Below are 22,914 nucleotides of genomic sequence, written 5' to 3' on the forward strand. Positions count from 1 at the left end.
TCTACATGAAGCAAGTAGTATGAACAGTAAGAACAGTATGACATTGAACAGTCATGGTGTTAATGGACGGCAGTCCAACAATTGGGTTACTTTACTTACCACATTCATACACGTAATGTTTGCAGGTAAAACGTTTTAAGCATTCCTTTTTTAGGCACTTTCAAACTAGAAAAACATCACACATATAAACTAGTCTGCGGGAGATGTAGGTGGTCTTCAACCTTTTCTGTGGTTCTATTTTAAAATTCTTACAAGAAGCTTACATTGAAGCATGTGGCACACCACTCAAACTCTAAGTTAGAGGGGATGTCAAAATTGACGACTGCAGGTGCTGATCTTGACACCTTTACACAACTAGACATCACTGTGTATATCAAATTAAGATGACTTCGTGACAGCTATCCAGCACAGTTTCACATTTGTGAAGTATCGCAAGGTTGAATACAGACAGAGCACACCATCAATGTGAATGCTTAACAGGTATGGTGAGTTCAGCCACAATCTCTGCCCTTTCTTTTTTCTTTTGTTTTATTCTGTTGTGGTATGTAAAACATGTAACATCAGACAGATGAGCCTCTCTTCTGTTTGTCAGGACCAACCCCTCCTGTTTTTTCTTCCTCATACCCACATTACATGTATGTACTTCTTGGTGAAGTGTGAATTGGATGTCTGCTCCCATACACACACAAGTCCACAAGACAAGACAAAACACAAGTTGTCTGTATAGACATCAGCTCCTCACAACTCTAAACTAAACTAAGTGGGTTTGAGAATTATCAGGTGAGATTTACAGTTCTTACAGTGATGTACTTTGTGTGGTTAGTGACAGTGACATTGGAAAAGTCATCTCGGATAAAGGAGCATTGGAATCACCGGGTAGAAAGATTCTCTCATCCGACTGGACGGCCAGCACAGACTCCACCACAGAAAGCCTAGGAGGAGGTGGGCAGATAGTTATCTGAGGTCTCCAGGACTGGGACTATATTTTAGACTTTCTCTTTTTCGATTTTAATCTCCACCAACATCAACTGGTTTTCTTCTCAGATCTTAAACACACGCATGTGAGGCTAAATAGGCAACTAATAAACTGGACCAGTATGTCTGAATGGCAGTGTGTGCATGAGTGGGCCCTATTATAAACCAGAGCTCCATCCAGTGCTCCACAACAACCTTCCAGGCCAAAAGAAAAGCTCCGACCTGAACAAAGTGGAAACAAAGAATGGATGGAAGGGAGATTAGCAAATATTACCGGCTCTTTCAAAATAATACACATTCAACAAAACAGTGATAAAATTCTGCCCTTAATTAACTCACCCAGTGAAGTGCGTTTTGCTCATTAATATAATTGTATTGCCATACAAGGAGCAGCTGGGGAGGCAGTAGCAAGTATAATCGTGAACAGCACAGTCAGCTCACATTAAGTTACACAGTTATGACATTCAGCAAATTACACATTTAACCTGAAATAGCAAATGAATTCTGTTCTAGCAATCACAACACCCACCTCAAATAAAGAAACAAGCTGCTTTACCTTTTAATTAATCTTATTAAATCAAAATTTGTTTAAATATTGCTAAAAAAATGATGACACATAAGTTTAAAAGAAGAATCAACAGGATATCCTCTCCTACTAATGGTTAATTTGGAAATAAGCAAGGAAGCCTGTAATTAGTATGAAAAAAGCTACTGAAACATGGAAAAACTAAAGTATCTGGTGACACTGCTTCAAACATGGATCCAGAAGTGGTAACCCAGGATTCAGAAAAAGGCTATAATTAAAAACAGAACTGCTAAGGTGTCTTGGTGACATTACTTGAAGGATGGATTCAGAAGTCTCAATTAAGATCTAGAAGAGGGTGGTGATACATGCTGATGGGACCACCACGATATGGCAAAAACTCCCAGGGGGCCAATGAAGCCATTGTGACAGTTCACAAAAATAATGGTTGGTTGTGGCTCAATCATGGTGTGGGGCGCTGGTTTCCAAACTCAGTCCTGCGTGGTTTTGCACCAACCAGATTCACAATCAGCTGGTCTTTTTTTTCCCCTCTTTTCTCATATTCTACATTGAGAAAAGCACAGCAGTGGGATTTTTACATTTATAACACATCTCGATTTTTGCAATAGCTTTAAATACTTAAATATCTTTTGTTTTCCTATTATTTTGCCCTTTTTACTGTGTCTTATACAAAGTATAGGGAAAGTATTGTAATCATCCAATGATTTGATGTCGAGATTTTGATGAATCTCGATGTTATATACCTCCCTGTCTTTCTCATATACAAAGTAATAGGAAAGTATCTGAATCCTCCAAAAATTTTAGACCTTCCAGAGTCCGAAAATACCATTTTTGGAATTATGTCTGTATGTGTGTATTGTCTGTGTATTTAAACACAATAACCCGAGTACGCTTTCACTTAGGTCCACCAAATCTTGCATACACGTATTAGGTACAAAACGTAGATTTCTTTCAACTTTTGGGCTATTTCTGTTAACCGGAAGTGGTGCTTTACCTTTTATTCATGCAGCTGCAGAGTCCAATTTATTCAACTTTACTTTTATAATAATTGCTTAATATATTATTCATTTGATTTGATTTGTTGTTGACGGTTCTTTAATGTACATAATATAAAAATATAATCACTCTCTTGCAATTTACTCCTCAGATATCCATCCCCATATCTGTTTATACGAGAAAGTTGAGGGGAGACCACTCCCAACTTTTCTGTATAGTTTGCTCCCTTTGTTGTATCCTAACAATGAATATTAAAAACCAGCAGAGCACACACATGGGCAAACAAATCACGAAAGGCTGCAACTACTTCAGCGGCAGACCTACTAAGTAATAATAAAAAAAAAAGGATTCAATAACTAGAACACCTGGAAAAGCAGACGAAAATGAGGATGAAAATACAGGTAGTCCCCAGGTTACGGACATTCGTCCTACGACATACGAACGAGGCTGCAGCTGCGGCGCATGCGCCTCAGTAACTGCCACTCCGTCATCTTCGGCCTGCAGACGCTGCAAGCGATGGCTGGATGGAGGCTGGAGGGAGGCGATTTCGCTGCTCGCGCAGTGTAGTGTCCCTCCGGTGGGAAGAGGTTTCACTGCCCACCCACCACACACGGCTGCCCCGTTTGTTCTAGTTGCGCGGCTGGTAATGCTGCAAGTGGTGATCTGGTTGTGGCTGAACGAGGCGGCGGAGGGTAGCATTGTAGTGTGCCTCGGATGGCTGCGCGTTGAATGGGGGCGGTGGTGCGGTGTACACTGCAGGCAGCATACTGTAGTGGAGGTGACTGTGAGGTGGGCTGGTGATGAACCGCCCCTCGCTGCCCCTATTCATTCTCAATAGCAAGCCTGCTTGTACTGTTACGCACATAGCAGGAAGTTGTCTCTTGCCAGTACAGGGTGGTCCAGATCTAATTATGCAGATCCAGATTGTCTGGATGACTTTAATTTATGCAGGGACGATTCCAGTTCGGCGCAAAATCGATTCTTTGTGTCGTCAGTTCGCACACTTCTCGATGGTCCAGGATTTTTCGGGTGATTTTCTATATAATAAACTGAATAAGTTATAGCGTAATGAAAATTGCATAATTAGATCTGGACCACCCTATACATCAGACGTGTTGATGACGAGTGCCTTCCTGCTGTGATAGTTGTACAGTGCTGTGCAGAAGAGCTCATCTTAACCTTTCATCTTCACCCTTCAACAATGTCTTTGAAACACAAATCTGATGCAAGTGCTGGTGATATAGTAAAGAAGAGAAAAACCATCACCATGGAAAATAAAGTAGAAATAATAAAAAGGTCAGAAAGAGGTGAAACTCCATCATTCATTGGTTAGTTACAGTTCATTGGTTATTCACTTAGTTACAGTCGGTCAACAATAGCATTTGTTAAAATAATGTACCTGTTCCGACAAATTCAACTTAAGTACAAACCTACAGTCCCTATCTCGTACGTAACCCAGGCACTGCCTGTATTGTTAAAAAGTAAAATAAAAAATACAATATCCCTGGTAACACTACATGAAATACCTCAGGACCTGTTGTGATATGTGTAGTATGTTATTTGGTTATGCTTTCAAATATTTATTTCAGGGAAAAGGCCAAATACAAACCCCTCAGTTTCTAAAGTACACACTAGCTCAGTATGGATTTACAGTGTCCTCCATAATGTTTGGGAGAAAAACACATTTTTCCTCATTTTAATCCTCTGTCCCAAAGTTTAAAATTACAAATTAAACAATTTAGACATGATTAAAGTGCACATTACAGACTTTCATTGAAGGGGATTTGCATTCATTTCGGTCATAGCATGTAGACACTTTTTCAACCATGACCCCTATTTCAGAAGGTGCACCACAATGTTTAGGACAACTGGCATCACAGATGTTTGTGATTCCCCAGGTGGGTTTCATTGCTTCATAAGATACCTTGGCTTGCTTCTACCATTTGAAGTCTGAAGTTACCATAATTCAACACGAGGACAAGAGCTATGCCAATGAAAGTCATTATGAGGCCGAAAAACAAGAATAAAACCATTAGAGACATCAGAAAAACCTTAGGATGACCAAAATCAACTGTCTGGAATATCATGAAGAAGAAAGAACACACTGGTGGGCTCAGTACTCACAAAAGGACTGGTAGGCCAAGGAAGACCTCCACTGCAGGTGACAGACGAATCCTCACTATGGTAAAGAAAAAGACCCCAAACGCCTATCTGACAAACCAGAAACAGTCATCATGGGGGTGACATGTGTGCGTCAGAGACGACCATCTGCAGATGACTTCATGAAGGGAAATACAGAGGACACACTGCAAAACGAACACCACAAAAACAGGATGGCCAGATTACAGTTTATGAAAAAGGACTTAAGAGAGTCTTCAGAATTCTGGAAAAAGGTCTTGTAGGACAGAAGAGACAAAGATGAACCTGCATCATGGTGATGGTAAGGGCACAGTGTGAAACCAAGAAGGAGCTTCCCAAGATCCAAAGCAGACCACTTCATCCGTTAAACATGGTTAGACGGCACTTCATCCTATAACAAGATAATGATCCCAAACAGAAGGCTGAGGCAAAACAGAATGTCTTTCAAAGTAAAAAAATGTAAAATTCTGAAGGGGCCAAGACACTCACCCAATTTAAATCTAATTGAGCAAGGCCTTACTCTTGCTGAAGAGAAAAATTAAGGGGACAAGCCTGCAAAACATGGGAGAGTTGAAGATGGCTGCATTACAGCATCACCAGGGAAGATCCTCAGCACCTGCTGATGTCTATGAATCAATCGCAGACTTCAAGCAGTCATTACATGCAAGATATATGTGACAAAGGACTAATTATGAAAATGGCTTTAATAGACCTGCCATTGCTGTGTCCTAAACATTATGGTGACCTAAAAAAGGGGAAAAACCACGTAGAAAAAGTGTTGTCATTTCAACATGCTGTGACCATAATTTATGCAAATCCCAGAAATGAAAGTCTGCAGTATGCACTTTAATCACATCTGAACTGTTTGATTTGTAATTTTAAACTGTGCAGAGAGAGAGAGAGAGTTAAATCAAGGAAATTTGTGACATTGTCCCAAACATTATGGACATCACTGTACAAGTTGTTTTAATAAGAAACAAAAAGTGTGAGATTCTGCTTTAAAATGAGTGTGTCTCAATTGAAACCTTTCACCCGCAGGAGCAAAGTCTTGTGTAGCTCATTTCATGAATGCTGCAGTTGTTGTTCTTCTTTTTTCATGGCAAATTAACATATACCATAACTGTGAAAAAATAACTGGCTTGGAAAATACCCAACTTACCCGTATAAAGATTTATCTCTGGTGACGTTTTGAGCGTTACAATTTTTCAGCTTCTTTTAAATATAATAGAATAAAACAGACAGCCTTTTATTTATAGGGCATACAGGCGGGCCCGCATGCACTCATTTTTTCACTATGTTAGCTTTTTATATTTGTAATAGTAAAAGCACGAATGTACATTTATTTTTTAAAAGTTGACTGCAGTGTCATGGGTGGGCTGGAGTCTAAACCAGTAAGCATCAGACGCACTGGGTACCAGCACATCGCAGGGTGAACATACCACAGGAGCCAATCAGCGGCCACCCATCCTGCATGTCTTTGGACTATAGGAGGAAACTGAATGGGAGAACATACAAAGTTCACACAGGAACAACCAGAGACGTGAACCTTGATCTCCTTGTGGCAAGGCAGCAGCACTACCACCATACCACCATACTGCTCAGATAGTAAAAATGTGTATATAATATTAGATAGATAGATAGATAGATAGATAGATAGATAGATAGATAGATAGATAGATAGATAGATAGATAGATAGATAGATAGATAGATAGATAGATAGATAGATAGATACTATTAATATTACAATAAGACTTTAGGGACTTTCAAAACTCGACTTGATGTTTTTTGGAAGAAGTAAGTGGATAGGACTGGCGAGCTTTGTTGGGCTGAATAGCCTGTTCTCGTCTAGAGTGTTCTAATGTTCCAATATACAGAGATGAAGATGTAGTCTTTAACTCCCCCAAAAAATGAATTTTTCAAAACACATACTTACCTCAGATGCTCTTTTAATAATTTTGTCATCGATATCTGTGATCACCATAGCATGGATGATGTTGATTCCAAAGATTTTCTTTAAAATCCTCTGCAGAATATCAAATCTAACATAGGAGCTGAAGAATTGAAAGACAAAACACAGAGATGAGGAGCAGTTGGCCAAGGTAAATACAGCATTTTAAACTGTGAGAAAAGTTTCTGATTGCAAGTGAGAAAAAACACACACACACACACATATTATCTATGTTTTAAAAAACACACTGAGAATCGAGGAGAACATTCCTGACATTAATTTTTGCTGTTATTTTAATTAGTATTCTGTATAAACTATGACCAAAAATAAAAAAAATACTGCAGAAAATTAAAAAACATCAAAGGTTTGTTACTATTTAGTTTTCAATATTTTATTACAGTTCTGCATATTCTATGGATTGCTTTAAAAGAGCAAGTGGTCATTGTTTGACAGAGATGCTTATTGCTGAACGTACAGGATGAACACGCCCTGCACAGAATCCCTAGAGGCCTTCAGTAATTTATGGCTTGGACAGGAGTGATCCTAAAATACTCAAAAGCTGTGACTTGGAGGACACCATTAGCTGTATTTTCAGTCTCTTGCTGTTGCTGTTAGACGGGATGGCACTGAGAAACACCCTCTTCACTAGGGCATACTGTTGCCTCTACTGAACACGACTCTTATGGGACTTTTATCAATTCTTGTACTTCTTGACCTCAGCTCCACATTTTACATCATATCTCATCAGATACTTTTGAAACAACTAGCTAGTTTGGGGTCTGTGGCCTCGTCCTCCAATGATTTTCTTCCTATCTCACTGATAGGATGCAATTGGTTCAAGTAAAGAGGGCTTTAAATCTGAGAATGCAATCTGAGGGAGTTCCGCAGGGTTTTGTTTTGGGGCTGCTTCTTTTTCTCATTTATATCTTCCCAATAGGTAATACTTCTCGGCACCATTGTATTAAATTTCATTGTTACGCTGATGACACACAGCTATTTCTTGACTGTTGTTTTTATTTTGGCTTTATCATTGGATTATTTGAATTTCAACTCATGGCCTTTCACTTAGATTTTATTGAACCTTATTATTTACTTATGGATAATCATTTTCACACTGCACTTTTTGGAACACTATTTTCTTGTTGGTTTTAATAAAATCACTTTGCACCAACCCCTTGTTGACTGTGTGTGCTCAATTACCTGTCTCATCCTTGGGTATATTATCAATGGTGCCAGACTCATGAGGCTCCTAGAAGCAAACAGGGAGCTTGGAGCCGACCCGGACTGTCACACACCCTAGCTTGTCGATCTCTACTCATGCAACTATTTCTGCCGAGACGTGAAGGTCTTCAAACTCCTACGGTTTACTTCACTGCATTTATTCCATGTATATGCCAATATCAGTGTGGAGAATTATTTTCAAACATTTGTGTGTGATTTTCCCTTGATCAAGTTCAAGTGGTGCCCCTGAAGAAACTGTATTATATATTTTTGTATATCTTTCTATAGATATATTTTTATGTGTTGCATACGTATACTCATATAAGCTTCCTTGACAAAAAAAATAGTCACAGCCCATGTAAGAGGCAATGCATACTTCAGACGCCAAAATGGTATGAATACCACCTTTAAACTAAAGCAGAAATCGGAAATCTTAGTGACTGGCAAAAGTGGATATAATGAGGATACTAGAAATAAACTTGATCCATTAGGCTTAAAAGTCAACACAGAGGTAAAACATTTGGGGGTAATAATTGACTCTGATCTGAATTTTAAATCACATATTAATCAGACTACTATGACAGCATTTTTTTTACTCAAAAAATATAGCAAAAGTTAGATCCCTTATAACTTTGCAAGATAAAAAACTTAGTTCACGCTTTTGTTGTTAGTCAACTAGATTACTGTAACGCACTCCTCTCAGGACCACCCAAAAAAGACATCAATTAATTACAACAAGTGAAGAATGCAGCTGCTAGAATCTTAACTAGGAAAAGAAAATCTGAGCACATCACACCAGTGCTGATGTCACTACACTGGTTACCTGTGCCATTAAGAATTGACTTTAACTCTTTGAGGGCTGAATATTTTTTCAAAAAACAGTTTCTGAAAAGCAATGGTTTCACACAGAAATCAAGATAAAACGTCTGTTTCTGCATGCTGTGGCAGCCAGTTTGACAAGAATGTGCGGCAGGCTTGCTGCCAAGCTGTCTTTATGTGGCTGAGGTGGCAGCAGCAGTGATCATGGTCACAGTGCATGGTAATCTAGTTTCTACCTCTTATCATAGTTAAGTGGCACTCCTCCCTGGCGAACACTGCTGTAGGCGTATCAGCTACATGAACCCGTTCAGCACCGTAATTAGCTGGGGACCAGTCAACTCAAGCTGGAACCTCAAATTCGTTTTCGATCACTTGTATCAAAATCCATCAAGTCATAGTCCAGTTCAGAGGTAATAGGCAAAACATCGTCCACGGAGTAGTTTGCTTTATGCAGTCTCTCACCAGATGTCAGTGTCATTTTTGCTGTTGTTTGCGCCTTGCTACTCACACAAGCACAGGAAATCTTGGTCAAACCAATGAAGCTAACTTTCCTTCTAGCAAGGAGAGTCCAACTAAAACATAACAGTTGTTTTTTTCACAGTGTACAGTTGATTACCACCGTCAACTCCTTCTTTTGACAAAAGTCGACCATCAGCCCTGAAAGAGTTAAAATCCTGCTTATGGTTTACAAAGCCTTCAATAATCTGCTCCATCTTATATCTCAGAATGTCTTTCACCTTACATTTCAAATCATAACCTTAAATCTTCAAATGAGGGTCTGCTTAGAATTCCAAGAGCAAAACTTAAAAGAAGTGGTGAGGCGGCCTTCTGCTGTTATGCACCTAAAATCTGGAATACCTGACCGATAGAAATTTGCCAGGCTAATACAGTGGAGCACTTTAAAAAACTGCTAAAACACATTACTTTAACATGGCTTTCTCATAGCTTCATTTTAGTGTAACCCTGATATTCTGTATATGCATTGAATTATCTTTTTTTTTCATGGCTCCACAATCTCTATTAACCCATACTTTCTCCGCTGTTCTTTTTCTGGTATTCTGCACCCCCGCCACCTGATCAAAGCACCATGCAGTCCCTGCAGTGATGGATTGAAGGCCAGACGTCCACATGACCGTCATCATCAAATTCCTCAATGTGAAGCCTGAAACCCCCAAGGACTGATTGAGATCCTTGATGTTAGGTAGAATGCCTAGAGGGGGCTGGGTGGTCTTGTGGCATCGAAACCCCTGCAGATTTTGTTTTGTTTTTTTTTCCCTAGCCCTGTAGAGTTTTTTTTGTTGTTGTTTCTGTCCTCCCTGAGGGTGGAGTGGTGGCTCTGAGGCTAGGGATCTGCACTAGCAATCGAAAGGTTGCCAGTTCAAATTCCATAAATGCCAAAAGAGACTCTGCTCTGTTGGGCCCTTGAGCAAGGCCCTTAACCTGCAATTGCTCTGTCCTGGGTATGACATTAATCTGCATCCATCCCTGCACGTAGGCCCTCCAAAATGCAGGGAAAAACTTGGGGGCTGGTGGCAGAATTGGCACTTCTAGCCACCATAAAAAACCTCCCACTGTTCCATTCCATCTGAACTAGTGTGGCATGGCTGCACTCGGGTCCTAATCTGGATCCTGAGTTAGCTTGTCGTGTGGTGGGTGCAGCAACGCACTGTATCAGCACGTGCTCCTAACTTCTGTCCTCCTTGGCCATCGGACCTTACTTTATTCGCTGTTAATTAGTATTGCCTAATTTCATTTTTATATTTTTTCTTGTTTCTTTCTTCATGTTGTAAAGCACTTTGAGCTACATCATTTGTATGAAAACGTGCTATAAAATTAAATGTTGCTCTTCTTCTTATCTTACAAATAGCTGTGTTGTGTGCTACAGGGAACACAGAGTGACAAGGAGTAGTGATGTGTCACATGTGTTTGGTTCTCTCAGTGAAAAATGGTCCGCACAATAAGTGTGAATGACTGGCAAAAAGGCATTACTGCATTCGGCCATGACAAAGAGAATAGTGTATTGCTGACTTTGGGGGTATGTCAAAGAGTACCATCCAATGGGTCTTCCAGCAGTGGTGTACATGTATCCAGCAGGGGGTGCTTGTCAGCCCCCTGAGGATATGTCCTTTCTTGAGGCAGGACAGATTAGACCCAATACTCATCCCTTTTGTAACCATGGTTGACTACAGTACATCAAAGTCAAACACTAATCGTCGCCACAACTGTGGTCAAGAGACAGTGCTCACAGATAGAGACTGTCGCCGTGTGCCATTGTCTTGACAGAATGTCCATGACCGAAGACAGTTCCTATAGGTGTCCCAACTTTTGTTGAATACTTATAAACTCTCTGCTTGCATAATAAGCAGTGTTGGAACAAACTGTGTTACCATTTGTGCTTCATCCCTAGAGTGAATACAGAAAGGCTACCCCAGTTTTCCAAGACGACAACTGTTATGTGCATACAGCTGGAACTGTGGACAATCTGAAGTGTTCCCTCATCTTGACTGGCCTGAAAAATCCCGAGATTTAAATCCCAGAGAAAATCTGTGAGATCTATTTGGAGCAATGAGTGAAAAGTTGGCAGTACCATTCAACTTATCTGGACAAAATGTAGAATTTGGTGCATAGAGAAGTAGATAAAAATTAATGTCACCTATATCTGCAAATTGATGTCATCCATGCCAGACAAAACTGCTGGCTGTTCTTTGGTCTCACAGAGAAGATAAATGCTATTAAATAAGATAAAGCCAGGGGTGACTCAGCTTTTGTCCATTCAACTTATATTGTTATTATGGCATAAAGGATTTCTTTAAGCCTCACCTAAAAAAGATGGTGCAGGAGTGACCATGTGATAAGTTGTTTAAGTTTCTTACTTTCCACAGTCTACTAGATCATTTTTTCTTAGCTGCTGTTTCTTATTTTTGTCTACATAAACTTAATAATGTCCTTATTATACCTGTTATACCTGCATTTTTATCACTCTTTAATTTAATATTGTTTTTTATCAATATGCTGCTGTTGGAGTATGTGAATTTCCCCTTGGGATTAATAAAGTATCTATCTATTAGAGAGCCTCAAGACAAACGAAGAGCTCAAATAAATAAATAAATACAAATATAAATATATATATATACAGTAATCCCTCCTCCATCGCGGGGGTTGCGTTCCAGAGCCACCCGCGAAATAAGAAAATCCGCGAAGTAGAAACCATATCTTTATATGGTTATTTTTATATTGTCATGCTTGGGTCACAGATTTGCGCAGAAACACAGGAAGTTGTAGAGAGACAGGAACGTTATTCAAACAATGCAAACAAACATTTGTCTCTTTTTCAAAAGTTTAAACTGTGCTCCATGACAAGACAGAGATGACAGTTCCGTCTCACAATTAAAAGAATGCAAACACATCTTCCTCTTCAAAGGAGTGCGTGTCAGGAGCAGATCATGTCACAGAGGTAGAGAAAAGCAAACAAATCAATAGGGCTGTTTGGCTTCTAAGTATGCGAAGCACCGCGGCACAAAGCTGTTGAAGGCGGCAGCTCACACCCCCTCCGTCAGGAGCAGACAAAGAGAGAGAGAGAGAGAGAGAGAGAGAGAGAGAGAGAGAGAGAGAGAGAGAGAGTTTGTTTTTCAAGCAAAAATCAATACGTGCCCTTCGAGCTTTTAAGTATGCGAAGCACCGTGCAGCATGTCGTTTCAGGAAGCAGCTGCACAAAAGATAGCAACGTGAAGATAATCTTTCAGCATTTTTAGACGAGCGTCCGTATCATCTAGGTGTGCGAACAGCCCCCCTGCTCAATCCCCCTACGTCAAGATCAGAGAAAGTCAGCGCAAGAGAAAGAGAAAAGTAAGATGGGTAGCTTCTCAGCCATCTGCCAATAGCGTCCCTTGTATGAAATCAACTGGGCAAACCAACTGTGGAAGCATGTACCAGAAATTAAAAGACCCAATGTCCGCAGAAACCCGCGAAGCAGCGAAAAATCCGCGATATATATTTAAATATGCTTACATATAAAATCCGCGATGGAGTGAAGCCGCGAAAGGCGAAGCGTGATATAGCGAGGGATTACCGTATATTATATATATATATATATATATATAAAAAACGCTACGGTGGCTGTTAGTTTCTCCAGGATTTTAAATCACCTGTAGCTCACAAACCATTTGAACTATTGATCTGAAATTTGGTACACATATACTACGTGATGTTTACTGTCCGCTTTACGGATTATGATTGACCTCCAAGGTTGTTCCTCTTTTTATTTTTATTTTATTGTAGAATCAACTTTCGGCAGTAGGCAGCCGTTCTCATCACTACCACCTTCGCTGTCACTTCCCCTACCTCTTCATATCTTACATTATTCTTGAGGCAGATTGAAGATTTAAGTGCCAGCTTAAGTGAAAAATTAAATAAAAACATACTAATTGCAACACAAACACTGACTTAATCAGATTTGACGGGAAAAGATGCAGACAAAAGAAGCGGGCTGCTAGGGTGGAGAAAAGATGAGCTGCTCAGGAAGCAGCAAGCGCATCAACCTCTGAGCAAACGAATGGTAAACGTACAGAGAAAGAGGATGAAGACTAGGAATGGTCAAGTCAAGTGTATTCACTGCACGTTATCGTGCAGGCCGCCATTACTGGTACAATTATATGATGGATGGATGGATGGATGGATAGATAGATAGATCTTTTAACAAAGTTTAAAAGTGAAATTATGCAGCCATTACATAATAAGCATGGCATTCACAAAGCAGCAGACAGAGTCAAAAATGTTCCACCTTTCAGTTTTCATTGAATTTTTGTCCTTGAGGTATCCCTGACCATTGCCACCTTCTGTGTGTTTGTCAGAATGACAATCTGTGAACTAAACTTATAACAAATCACTAAATTAAAATAAAACTAGTCACAATTACTGTCATTTCAGAATGCTAGAAGCCTATTGATTTTGACCAAAACTCCTGCAGTTGATTTTGCTCTACACGATGAGTGATTTTTTTGTATTGTGTGCACAATGGCCTACAATATTTTACTGACACTATTAAAGCTTCATGTTGGAAAAGTTGTGTATTGAACACTTTTATTTTTCTCTGTTGGTCCAAAGAACAACATTCTGAATGTAAGCAATAAAAACTGGAATATTAACTAAATATCCATTGATACCGCTTTGTTTAATTAAATACAATTTACGTATTATCAGATAAGAGTTTTTTGATAACCTAAATAAACCATTAAGATTGAAAATTTAAATGATGTAAAGAGTGTAAAAGCAGATCAGAACACAGCACATGAATCCATGTGGCAGCAGCATAACCAACGGTGCCATTGTGCTGCCCCGAGTTCAGCTTACTTTACAAAATTCATGAATGGAGAAAACTAGACTACATGAGCACTTTAAAGGCACACCTGAAGTGCAGAATTTAATAAATCAGGAGGAGGTGAGCAAATGATGGCAAGCAGCCCCCAACTGGTAGTATGAAAACCTTGACTATGTGTCCCGTCTGCCCAAGAATAACTTACTGGCTTATTTATACTTGGAAAGGTGCATGACAGCCTCCTTGCTGGTAAACAATGATTACTAGATGAGTTACCAATAAAGTGTTTCCTTTTACTAAGTAACAAACAAATCTGCTTACTTAAAATCACAAAAGACATTTTAACATGAACAAGAACAGGCCATTCAGCCCAACAATGTTTGCCTATCCTGTCCACTTGATTCCTCCAAAATAACATCAAGTTGAGTTTTGAAAGTCCCTAAAGTCCTGCTGTCTACCACACTACTTGGCCACTTACTCCTTGTGTCTGTGGTTCTCTGTGTAAAGATATTGTTTTATTGCTGTACTACTTACCACGCATGGCCAAGATGTGCATGGTCATAGACAGTTGGGCCACAGCTATACCTAGAAACAGAGAAAACAGAACAATTATGAGAGCACTTGGCATCATTAAAATACACAAAGTCATCAGCAATGCAACTGTCAACTCATCCATTCATCAGCAGCTATTGTGGATTACACATTGAATTCATTACCTAATTAAAATGTTTTTTTATTTTTATAAGTAAGGCATGAATACAGAATTTAAGTGTCAATTAGGGGGTTCTGCTTTGTTTTAGGACATGTACATTCAGGTCAGGTCAGGTTGGGGGGGCATACACTGGTACAGCATGTTGCCAACCACCACATGATGAAACAGCTCGGGATCCTGGTTGGCAAAGGAAGACATGCGGTCCAGTCCCACCCTCCGGAAATGACCCTCTATCTGCTGCAGCCAGGTGTTACATGTGCTTCCCTCCCCTTGGCCTGGTCCAGCCACTCAGGTCCTCAACAATAAGTCGGATCACCCTCAGGTAATTGTGCCACATGGCCGTAGTGCAGTAAGTGACGCTCCCTCACAATGCCGGTCATGTGCCTCATTCGGGACTCCATGAGCAACACAAAGTCAAACCAGTGGAACCCAAGGATTCTCTGAAGAGACACACATGAAGGAGTCCCGTCTTCATCTCAGGTCACTGGATAGCGTCCATGTCTCACAAACAGGGAGCACCAGGACTCTAAAGACTTGGACCTTCGTTCTTTTGCAGATATCAGGAGCACCACACACCCCTTTCCGGAGACCTCATGACCCCCCATGCTCTCCCAATCCGTCTACTAACTTCATAGAAAGAGTCACCAGAGTCATTAATGTACATTATTGTACATATTTAACAAAATTTGCTTTGACATCCAAAATGGGAAAAAAGTAAATGAACTACTCCTCTGACTGGTTTTCAGATTATACACACATTTTAGGAATATTAGAAAATACTTACAAAGAACACTCAAGTATTTAGGATTACAGGTATTTGTGTACTACACGGATGGCACGGACGGCTAGTACCCTTTTCTATTATCGCGACGAAAGTCGGATTTTCGTTTTTAAGATTAGGCCCCCAAAGAGGACATTAACATTACGGACCTATAGGTAATTATGCTCCACCCCCACTAACTAAGGTTAGTATTTGTGGTTGGGGTAGGCCAGTCTAATCATTTAAATTCCAAAAATTAAGCAACTGGGGTGGCAGCCCCACCGATTTGCGTGACGACAATACTGCCGTCCGTTTAGTATACAAGTACAGGATTACAGTTTGTTAAAAAAAATTATAAATTCAGCATCTCAAATTCTGTTAATCCAATTCTGGTGGGCACAGCATATCCCAGCAGAACTGAACGCAAGACAGGAAACAGCCCTGCACAAGATGGCAGTCCATCTAAGGGCCCAATAACTTACATACACCCACCCACCCACGCTTGGCCAATTGAGTAACCAGCACATCTTTAGGGGATGTGGGAACACAAAAACCTCCACAGACGAGGACAGGACAAACTCCACATGGGCAATGGCCATGAACGAGCATATTGGATCCATGTGGCAGCAGCACAATCACAGCTCCTGCCATTCTGCTTTTCAAAATTTCTAAAGGCAGCAAACCAGACTGTAGAAGCACTTTAAAGGCACATCTGAAGTAAGGAAATAATTTAATGAGAAATTAATTAAACTAATCCCGGCTGGCCAAGAATTACAGATTGGGTTGGAAGGATGACTGGACTCATGAAGTGGTGTGCACAAATGATAACACTCAACCACTAATGGCACTTGCTTATCCGAAAATAGAAAACATAACAAGTGAAAAATTAAAGTCAGTTTATTCTACAAGAGATAGATAAAATATGACAAAACAAACATCCAACTTAATAAAAGGATAAGCGTCTGTGTGTCTGTCCATATGGCCATTCAGTTGCTATGTCTCCATCACTCTAACAAATGGTGCATCACAAACATTTGTAGTAGTAAAATGTATTGCATTTTTTTTTCATTTTAACAGATGGTGCATCACAACCATTAACACTGTTTTTATGCATCCCATACCAAACGGCATACAACAGACATAGGCATTGCATTTTTCATTCCAACAGATGACATATCACAAACCTCAACACTCCTTTACGCATTTCATACCAAACGGCATACAACAGAGACATATGAATTGCATTTTTCATTCAAACAGATTGCACATCATAAACATTAACATTTCTTTTATGTATCTCATACCAAATGGCACATAGAGACATATGCATTGCATTGGTCATTCCAACAAATGGTGCATCCCAAACATTAACACAGTTTTTACACATTCCACACCAAATGGCACACATCTGAGAGATATGCATTGTTCATTCCAACAAATGACACATCACAAACATTAACACTTCTTTCACGAATCCCATAGCAAATGGCATATAACAAAGACATATGCATTGCATTTGTCATTCCAATAAATGGTGCATCAGAAACATTTTTGGTAATAAAATGCATTACATTTTTCATTCGACACATGGAGCATCATAAACATTAACACTGCTTTTACAAATCCTATACCAAATGGCACTTTGCACAGTGCGCTACAAACAATAACACTGAGGTGTGCATTGATTACTTTGATTTCAACATAGCTAGCGACAAAATAAATAGATAGTATAATGTGCTAAAATTGTGTGCTTCGTTTCTTCTTCATTTTTTTTCCCATTGTAGTACTTTAAAAATTCAGAGAATTCAGATGAACCTGTGTTAGAAGCACAATTTACAGTACAGTGTCTGTGCATTTTTTTTAAATTCTATTATCAATCTTGTACACAACATCAAAGGTCCTTAATTGAGGAGAAAACTGAAGATAAGAATTTACACAGTTTTAAAAGAACAGGAATTCTGTCCAAATGTATTGTTCAAAACATTTTAATCTAATGTGTCCAAACCAATACCGAGATACAGAAGTCACTGAGCGGCCACCTTCAACTACACTACACTAGTTGGTTAAACTCTATTTATTCTGTTAATCTATCTAACGAAATTTCCTCGTGTGACGATCAATGTCAAAATGAAGAGGGCATGACGCACTTCAGTTGTTGCCAAGAAGGCACACCAAAGCTTCTGCCTCCTCAGATGTCCGAGGGCAGCTTGCATTTTTCCATCTGTTCTCACACCCTTTTACAGGTGCACAGCGGAGTCCCATCCTCATCACATTATCCTCATCCTCCACCACCTTGGCTCGAGATCGTAAAGCACTGCAGAGGTGGTGAAGGTGGCACAGAATATGGCAGCCACTGAGCTGCTTTCTGCTCAGGACATACACAATGTTTGTTGCTGTAGAAAGGCGGCTGTCTCAATTAAAGACCTTCAGCCATCCTTCACAGTCGCTTTTGTCAGTCCTCCCTTCTGGACCACTGACTTTTTCAACAAGGTCATCAGGTTAGTGAACAGACAATCAGAAGAAGAAATATTATTCCTGTCCTTGAATCTATATATTCTACATAAATGGTATACTGTATATGTTTCACTTTTTTTTGAGGGTCTTTTTGTTGGTGTTGTATCATTGTCACCATTCTGAGGAGACACAGTACAATGAATATCTTACTTTAATGTACATGACAATAAACCTGAACTTAATGTTACATAAAAATGATGGTGGACTGGCTTACGCTTATGGCCTTTATTCTTGCTAAAGGCATTCAGGTAACAAATTTCAAAAATTTGGCACAGAAGGCGGCTGCTTGGTCCAGTAGCCCCCTTGGTGACTCATCATGTGAAACCTGACCAAGTCACTAAATCTGCCTGTATGTTTAAAAAAAAAAAAAAAAAAAAAAAAATACACGTCAATTCCATAACAACTATCTAACTGTGAAGTACCTCGTGATGTCATTAATGTACATTTTAAAGTTTTTTTTAAACACTTTGGGTCACAACACCTCCCACCGTTTATTTGTTTAAACTCCTTAGCGTTAGTCCTGAGTGTCACTCAGGCAACAGTATAGACTAGAGATGCACGCTATATCGGGAACTGTATTGTTATCAGCCGATGTTCATTAAAAATGATGACACTGAAATTGGTCAGATATGTACATTTTAACCGATACAATTCAGGCTTGTCAACAAGAATGCCCTTTATATGACCCAAATCAATATGCATCAAGCTTTCAACATTGCAAGTTTTTATTAATGGCTGTGGTTGGTACAGGTGGTTGTCCTGTTTTTCTAAACCACAAAAAGGTCAACCTAATAATAACAATATTTTTTTATTATAATATAGGTAAATGTTTGTAAACGTTTTGTTTTTTTCAGCTGAATAACTATCTCAGCGAGCCCCCTATCTCCAGAAATAACTGCGCCCTCGAGTATTGGAAAAGCAATGCAGCCCGTTGCCCAACCTTGGCCAAGGCAGTGATCAAGTACCTATCGGCACCATGCACCAGTGTAGACAGTGAATGCCTTTTTTCAGCTGTGTCAAATATAGTAAATGAAAAGAGAAACAGGTTTGCTGATGAAAAGGCAAAAATGCTTCTTTTTGTTAAGAAAAACCTACCATTTCTACTTTTAAAGAAGCCAACTTAAGCCCAGGGTTACTGGCCTCATTGTACCTTTTACTTTAGTTTTACTTAAAGCAATATATGTCTGATTATAGCACAATGAATATGCATTCATTTTGTTGTTAATATACCCAATGCCCATGTTATGTAATGACATGGTGTCTTGATGTGCTTAAGTTACTCAGATTATGTATGTTAAGCAGATTTTTGTACATGACCTGGAGTATTTTTTCTATAGAGATGAGCCATATCTTGCTCTTTTTCCCCAGCATAAAGTACTGGCTGCTTATATAGCAAAGAAGAGCATATAATTCAGCAAGTTAATAAAAAGTTAATCTCTGTTTCACATGCTACTATTGTTTCTTTGATAATGCATAATATATTTTCAACATACCTAAAACATTCATGTCTGAAGTAAATAAAAATATATATATCAGCCATCGGTTATCGGTATTGGCAAAGATGGACAAATACATATTGGTTGTCTGTATCACCCAGAATTTCCATATCAGTGCATCACTAGTATAGACCAGTGGTTCCCAACCTTTTTTTGGCCATGCCCCACCTAGGCCTCTCTAAAATCATGATGTCCCCCACTATAACGTATACCTTATTCTTATTATTACCTGTTCAAAAAGTGAACACCTACTCATTTGGAGGAAGCCCATAATGTCGTTAATTTGGTCTAAACAAGCTTCCAAAGAACAAGGATAGTTGAAGTACAAACAAAGGAATCAGTTAAAAAAAATAATATAATGTGAAGTAATATGAAAATACAGCAAATACAGTTTTGAAAACATATGAGACGTGATATTCATAAATATAAAATAACTTTAATGATAGCTTTTTATGTAATATTTTGATCATTTTATATTTTTGTTATATTGTAAAATTTCATAATCATTGTTACAATTCATGTTATTTTAATGGTAAAAATTTCTAAGTAGAAAAACCCAAGCCGGTTGTAAAATCATAAATTAAAGGGTTCTTCTCCATCCCTTCTATGTTTATATAAACGTCTCTGTAAAAAAAATTTTTCTATCATTTTCAACAGTGAATTTGTTTTTTTCATTTTATAAATTGTTTAACGTGCTCAAGCTGCTGCCCCCGTGACCCAATCTCGGATAAGCGGAAGAGGTTGGATGGATGGATGAAATTGTTTAATGTACCTAAATTCTCGAATTGCCCCCCTAAAAAATCAAATTCACCCCCCCCCCCCCACCCCAGTGGGGTGTGCACGTTCCACATTGGGAATAACCGGTATAGACACTTCTCACATTAAGACCTGAGGATTACTCGGGCTGTAAAAGTGCCAACAGTGTTCGTGCCGAGTGTCACTCGAATAACAATGTAGACGTGTCTTCTCCTGGCCCCATAATGGCGTCTCATAAGAAACGCCTCTCATCTGCAGTGATGACGAAGTGAATCAGTCTTCAGGCAGGGAAACTGAAAGCGGTTCTGGTGAATCCAAAAGTGACACTTGCGTCACTTTCACATGTGCGGTTCTTATTAAATATTAGCTGAATTACCCAGCGCTGCCCGTGTTTTTTTTTTTTTTAATTAACAAACAATGAAGACTCATTAATGTGCTTGTCTTACAGTCTTGTATGTATGTTATCATCCAGTTGATGCTCGGAACCAGCCAACTATTTAATTTCAAAAGCAACAGGGGCGCGGTGCTGCTCGTGATGCCGGAACATACATACATACACACATACATTGACTTTTATATATATAGATTATTCATCACTAGCTGAAATTCCCAGTGTTGCCTGGGAGGAAAATAAAGTTTTTTTTTATTGTTTGAGAAAAATATAATAAAAAAAACACAACTTTAAAAATAAAAATAAATTAACAAACAATGAAGACTCACTAATGTGCTTGTCTTGTGGTCTTGTATGTATGTTATCATCCAGATGAACCGGCCAACTCTATTTAATTGGCGGTGCTCAAACATCAAGAATGCTGGCAGTCACCTGCAGTTCGCCATCTGGTGATCGTTCCAAGTGTCAACTGGATGACAACATACAAGAAAACCAAGATCACCCCCCACCCTACCCAGAAGGGGGTGGGTTAAGGTTGATTTCACCCTACAGTATTTTTAGTCAGCCAATGAGAAACATGTCTACCAAGTTTCATGAAAATCGCTCCAGACGTTTGGAAGTGATGCTGGAACATACATACATACGTTGACTGTTAAATATTGATATTATTATGTGGATCACTGTAATACTTTCTACATTTCTGACTTTGTGTTTTGCACGTTTTACGGTAGAAAGATTTAATAAAAATACTTTTTCAAGCCAAGAAAAAATGTAACGCTTAGATGGCTAAAATGCAAAGATGAGCAGCTGGGACCCTACACTAAAGGCCACGTCAACTTTCAGTAGTAGCCTACATTTACAAGTTGGAGGCAGTCGGCGGGGAGCTCCTGTGACCAGCGGTCTTGTAGTCATACCCAGCGACTCGCTCCAATAAAGTCCAAGCAGGTTTGATTTTCTGTTTAGTTTGTAGGGGCAGCCACGTGTGCATGAGAGCAGACAACCAATGAATGCTCATCTGCTAATACAATGTGTAGAATGCAGCAACAAGGAATTTAAGGACCTCACAAACAGAAGAGAAGTTCATCTGTCTGAGGTCTTGTGTTTTAAGTACAGAGGACCCTTCATACAGCATCGGCTCCATCAGACAGTATGCTAATGACTGACAGAACAAGGAGCGAGCATGACTGTGCATTAAACAGTCACTCAATATGCCCAGCGAATGTCAATTGTGTAAATTGACACAGTCCAGTAATGAGATCAACAATTGCAGTCGGCACGTATGGCACACCCTATGACTTGAAGTTGTGCAACTTATGAATTTTTAAGATCGTTGTCATACAATAACCACATGCATGCTGGAACTGCCGCACATACTCACGTTTAAGCTCTCCAACGGATATGTCGGGGCTTGATTTTACCGCATAATTTCCTGTATTATATATAATGTCGGTCATATAAGTCGAATGCAGAAAACCGACCCTATTAGTCCAAGAGATTATGATATGCTAATGCCCACCTGAGAGAGTAACCACGGAGCACACGGCCTTTTTTTTTCCCTATGTATTGTGCCTACGTGGCCACACGGTAATACCTGAACTATTCCGAAGCGACGTTTGCACTGATTTCTGTTTTTTGTATCTCACACCCTCATACACCTTTATCATAACAGCATCCCTTATCTACGATGGAGCGTTCAATCAGATGAAAATATGAAGCTGGTTTAAAATTAAAAGTAGTTGAAGTGGAGAAAGCAATTGGTAACTGTGCTGCTGCAACAAAATTCGATGTGTCTGAGAAACTGATGAGAGATTGGAGGAGGCAAGAAGAATGTGTCACATTTTTGAACAGGCGCGTAAGTCGGGTTCTAATTTTATGATCGATTTTTCGGGTTTCAAGACCTGACTTAGACGTGAGTATATACAATACTTATATGAAAGGAAAAAGAGAGGGTACTGTCTAGAATGACGTCCAGGCTGTTAACCTGGGAAGAGATGTTGGTGTTAATGTTGTTAATTAAAATGGAAGAATGGCTAACCTTAGTGAGTGTACATTTATAGCCAATGAGGAGCACCTCAGTTTTACTGCTATTTAAATTATATAAAAAAAATAATAATTACCGTATATACTCGAAAACAAGTTCTCCCACGGATAAGTTGGGAGTTGATTTTACAGTATCATTTCTGGTATTTTATAATGTCGGTCGTATAAGTCGAATGTGGAAAACTCACACTATTGGTCCAAGAGATTACAATATGCTAACGCCCACCTGAGAGAGTAACCACGGAGCACACGGCCTTTTTTTGTATGTGGGTGGGCAATGTGCTGTAT

The 22,914-nt window shown here is 39.4% G+C and overlaps 1 protein-coding gene across 2 annotated transcripts in view; it reads right to left on the reverse strand.

Moving 5' to 3' along the window:
- Positions 1-22,914, reverse strand: part of cars2 (cysteinyl-tRNA synthetase 2, mitochondrial) — a 134,679-nt gene that overhangs the window by 100,839 nt on the left and 10,926 nt on the right. For both annotated transcript variants that reach the window (XM_051926344.1, XM_028799569.2), the window contains exons 2-3: positions 14,492-14,542; positions 6,589-6,706 (exon numbers count right to left, since the gene is read on the reverse strand). In XM_051926344.1, coding sequence (XP_051782304.1) covers positions 6,589-6,706; positions 14,492-14,542 — 169 coding nt within the window. The remainder of the gene's footprint in view (positions 1-6,588; positions 6,707-14,491; positions 14,543-22,914) is intronic.

The sequence above is a fragment of the Erpetoichthys calabaricus genome, chromosome 4, assembly GCF_900747795.2.
Source record: "Erpetoichthys calabaricus chromosome 4, fErpCal1.3, whole genome shotgun sequence".
NCBI lineage: Eukaryota > Metazoa > Chordata > Cladistia > Polypteriformes > Polypteridae > Erpetoichthys > Erpetoichthys calabaricus.